The 5,012-nt window shown below is 36.3% G+C and overlaps 1 protein-coding gene across 1 annotated transcript in view; it reads right to left on the reverse strand.

The window, feature by feature from the left end:
- ZNF236 (zinc finger protein 236) overlaps positions 1-5,012 on the reverse strand; it is a gene marked incomplete at its 5' end in the record, with an annotated part of 28,310 nt that overhangs the window by 16,144 nt on the left and 7,154 nt on the right. Inside the window, 3 exons of the mRNA XM_010169382.2 lie at positions 898-1,077; positions 1,534-1,777; positions 3,034-3,179. Coding sequence (XP_010167684.1) covers positions 898-1,077; positions 1,534-1,777; positions 3,034-3,179 — 570 coding nt within the window. The remainder of the gene's footprint in view (positions 1-897; positions 1,078-1,533; positions 1,778-3,033; positions 3,180-5,012) is intronic.

Raw genomic sequence — 5,012 nt, forward strand, 5'->3', positions numbered from 1 at the left:
GGGGGGGAGGGTGATAGAGCAGGCTGTGTTTGGCTGCAAGCTGCAAGCAAAAGGGTGAATCCACCCAAACCACCACAAAACTGAAAGCAGATTCTATCAGTTTTTGCACATCTATACTCCATTTTTCTTAGATGACTCAACATCCATTAACAGAAAAACATAGGTACACCTTAACACAGACATTATTGTCATGACACTTAAAAATACTAAACACATTACAGAAAACAGAAAAATGAAGAAAGGAAAAAAGCAAAGAAAAATGTAAAAAAGAAAAAAGAAAGGGAAAGAAAGAAAAAAGCACTAAATATTATACTGTATCTATTAAATAAAAAAACAAAAACCAAACTGCTTTTGGGGGAAATAGATATTTACAGTGTGTATAGGATCAGTCTCTTAGAGGCAGTAAGAAAGTCAGTCTAAATTTATTCAGAGAGACGTGAAGTATTAACTACATATTATAAAGACTGAATAGTACATCTCAAAGAATAATGAGAAAGTCTATTAGAACATGGTTCCACAGGAATTTAAAGAAAACTAGATTAAATAAACTCATCCCCAATGCCTGCCCTGCTTGCTCCCATCCCAGTACTACCCAGGAGTTCCACTACCCCAAGCGAGGCACAGCAAGGAAATAAGAACTAGTTACGTGGGCTTTGCCACTGAGAGAAAACATCAGTTGGCCATGAATAAAATAGGGAACCAGTCTAACCTGCATTCTCCAAGCAAATGTATTTGGTTTTCAAAGACAAATTTGGACAGTATCTTTCAAAGCTAATGAATATAAAAGAAATACACCACAGGAAAGCTGTGGACTGTGAAAATACCCTCAAGCACTACTGTATAGCTACCTCATAAAATGGAGATGTGGTACCACTGAAGATCATTAAAAATACCAACCAGATATTGTAAGAGTGATTTCTTGAGGACTTCCTGATGAGGTTGTGGTAGCAGAACCCGAAGCATGAGCTAAAACTTGACTCAGACTGGAATTATTTATGGTCAACGTTATCTCATGTTGTCCATTTGAAGATGATACCATACCCTGTGAAGTCATGACTTGAGAGATGTCCTGTGCACCTAAATATAAGTGGGTAGAACAACAACAACAACAAAAGCATTAATATCCTTTCCTTATAATAGACACAACTTTTTAAAGCAATTAATACAGTATTCTCTAAACTACTATAAAAGATGTAGCAAATGTAAGACACTAGAGCTTGTACTCTAAAGAATATTTTTTTTAATATCCAATTGATTCCTCTGCAGGTTAAGATCTTCAGAATAAAGATTTTATATTTTTCTAAAGACTATAAATATTCTTCAATATTTTCATTATATAGTCCACCTCTTGAAAAAGTTATCTTCAAAAACGGTAACACAAAGTTGTGAAATTTGCTCAATACAAGAAGTGTAGACTTATTTTATTAAATGAGGTATTTGGCAGGGGTGAGGGAGGCAGGATTTTCTTCCTGTGGGTAATGCCCTAAGTAAAACTATGAAATTCAAAGCACAAGAACTACTGGCACTGCTTACCACTAGCACTGGTTGTCAGCACAGACTCTTGCTCAGATAGGGATCCTATTGTCATGTTAGCAGACGATGTTACTGTGGGCTGCAAAGACAGGCCTGATATAGGCTGAATAACCACATTAGCTGGCACTGCATTTTCTGTTGCCTGGAGGGAAGGATTCTGTGGAGCCATATTGGGATCTCCAGTCAGCTGCTGAGCAAGTAAATTACTCTGCTGTAACGTCTGCTGTAGAATACTTGGGTCGATCTGAAAAGCAAGTTTTCAACCTCATCAATCTGAATTTAACAAATATGGGTTAAGTGTATATTCTTAACGTAAATCCAGAATTCATATTCATTGCATACAGAGTACATAGGATATTTAAACTTCATAATTAACCATTTTAAACTTAAATTTATTTTTTATGTGTTTGTTTAGAGCCAGTCTCCAAAGTCACTATGTGAACAGTCTATTCAGCTTCACCTGTGGATTCTTCCCTCCCTTCTCTCAGCAAAATATTTGGGAAATCTTGATCACAGTTAAACATGAGCATGCTGGGCACCAGGTATCCTCACTGCTGGAATTCTCTACTGTCTTATGGCTGCACATAACGCTTATCACTGTCTTTAGATCTTTGAAAGTGAAGAAGCATGGAGCAGAGAGAAGACTGATATCAGAAATTATCTATTTTTTCAGCTCCTAGGACTCACTAAGTTCCCAGTTCCCAGTCAAACAGCTGTTATCCATAGTTACAGATAGTCATTTTACTCTTTAGGGATGTTTGGGGATTGGGGAGAATGAAATTAAACCAGTTTTCTTCATTTTATGCTAAAAACATCTTGAGTAGATGAGCAACCCAATGCCAACTCTGAAAATATCCCTTCCCTGACCTGGGGGTTGGACCTGGTGACCTCCAGAGGTCTCCTCCAACCTCAATGATTCTGTGAAACTGATCAAACACAATCAAGTTCATTAAAATCATTCTTTCACAAAATTTCAAATACAAATTTTAAAATGTAATCATTTCATCTTTTTCTGTCATTCATTTTACCAGCTGAAGGGGAATTTAAATTGTGAATTCAAATATTAAAAGCTTGCCAATTAATGCAAGTGTCTTATGTTAAGGAAAAGAACATTCTGTGCAATAATATGGGTTTGTTTGTTTCTGGGGGGATTTCTTTAGAGGGGGTTAGGTGGGGAGCCTAGAATGCTTTTGAAGTGAGAAGACAAAATGCAATTAAAAGAAAACCAAAAACCAAACAGATTTTAAAGCCATCTGCCAAAATCCCAGAGGGGTAAAAAAACCCTTGAAAAATTAAAAAAGAAAAAAACAAACCAGAGAAAAACCGTCCTGTGCAGCTGTTCTTTAGTTTTTCTAACATGGTACACCTGATATAACACATTATTGCCATGTGCCTCACTCAACTCAATGGAAACCTTCCAGAATTATGTATGCTCCTTAAAATCCCTTCAGCCCTCAAAGAGACTCTTTAATTAAAAGCAAGAAACTGTGAGCAACCTACCTGTAATGTTATGTTGTTAATACTGGTGGCATCTATTCCAGAAATTTGAACGTTTTGTCCAACCAGATTAGCAGCAAGCTGTAACTGTATTCCTTCAAGAGTGGCCAAGCTACCATCTGTCAAGGACACAGTTAAGTCACCTCCAGCTACCAAAGAAAACAGTTATATTATAATGTTTTTCTTTATCATTAGTGACTGCCTCTTCTAGCTTGTTTATTTTTTATAAATTAAATCAATACCAAAGCTATACACACACATTTATTTATGCTAAGAAAAATAATTTGAAGTAGATTATTACCTGTTCTAAAGCTTCATAAACTCTATGTAATTTAAGGATTGTTATTATTTAAGCACTAGCTAGTGCCTTACAAAACAAGAACCACTCCAGAGTAGCTTTGGAAACCTGGATAAACTTGGTATAAATTTTCTTGGAGAGTATGCCACACCTAAATACAAGCAGCACTCACACATTATAGAAACATTCTGACTCTGAACATAAACGTGAAAGCTACTGTCACACTTTTGCACAGCACAAACATTTTTCAAGAAAATATCAAAGTTCATCCTATGTACTCATGTGGATGGAAATAAAGGTACATCAGCATTTGAAATCCAAAAACTTTAGAACTTAGAAAGTTCTTACTTTCAAAAGGTGAACAGATCATCTTTACCAAAGGTCTTGAGAGAACAGAAGTAAAAAGTCACCTTGTGTTTGACATACCTTCTTTGCCAAACACCTTCAGTATGGTCAACCAGTTTCCTTTGGCTGATGCTTCAAAAACATCCATCTGCCTTTCCCTCTCCAAAAGCCCTTAGTATAATAAATCTGCTTTACAGTGCACCCAAGAAATACCTGGTCTGGTCAAAACCCACACCTCTAAACGTGATCTGAGAAGGTTCCTACCTCTTTCTAGGACATCTGAGCATGCTAAAGATGACTCCTTACTGTGTTCACTCAAAAATCCAAGCAAACAGCAGACAGTTTTTAATCACAAATTCATCACTAACTGTGCCTGTCAAATAATATTCACCAGTATCTTCTGAGCAACCAGCAGTTTGTTGGTTCTGAACAGTTTAGGTCAAATCAGATAAACTGGAATGGTTACAGTTAAATATGAGACTGATACATTTTACTGGGGACTTGTGGGCATACCTTCAAAATCACATACACGTACTGGAAAAAGTGCCAAAGAAGCACAGAAAATCAAAGTCTAACTTTCAGAAGCGCAGACAGTCCAAGACCCACAATTTAGGCAGTAAACTTAAGAGTACCAGGGAACACTTCCAGACACCCGAACACTATTCTGATCTTAAAAACATCTGTCCCTGTCCCAACTTTGCCTGAGGCCAGCTAGCACTTAAACAAACAATTCCTGAAAGCAATTTAGAAATTAGCAAGGATCATCCTCAAAAAGTCATTTTCTGCAACAGGAAGCATGTTGGGTATTCTATGCCAGTTGACCTCAGAGTAAAAGAATGGCCTGTGGCACATTTAATGTGTTAATGCAGCTGCAGTCACTGTCAATCAGTAAGACTTCATATCTTTGGCATTTAATTATTTAACATATATACCTACACCACTAGCTTTTTGTATCACTAAAGTGTTCTCTTGTTTTTTGGTTTTTGGTTTTTTTTTTTGGTTGGGTTTTTTGGAGGTCTGTGGGTTTTTTTTTTTTATTTTTATTTTGGACTATTGACTACACATGTACAGCAGAGCATTATTATATTTATTATATTATTAGATTTATTTATGTAAATAGTGCAGACAAACTTTTCTTTGTTTTCTGACCTAATGTTTGAATACAAAAATAAATCTTATGAAATGGAAAGCTTACAGAATACTGTTTTGCTTCTCTCCTTTTTAAGAAAAAGCAAGAGTACTACCAAAAAGCATACAAGTACTCCAGCTACTTGTCATCTCTATTTTCTTCCTTTCTGCAGTGTAACACCACAGCAGAACTGAGATCTTCTTAGCTGAA

Source organism: Antrostomus carolinensis, unplaced genomic scaffold (assembly GCF_000700745.2).
Source record: "Antrostomus carolinensis isolate BGI_N321 unplaced genomic scaffold, ASM70074v2 scaffold10086, whole genome shotgun sequence".
In the NCBI taxonomy this organism is placed as follows: domain Eukaryota; kingdom Metazoa; phylum Chordata; class Aves; order Caprimulgiformes; family Caprimulgidae; genus Antrostomus; species Antrostomus carolinensis.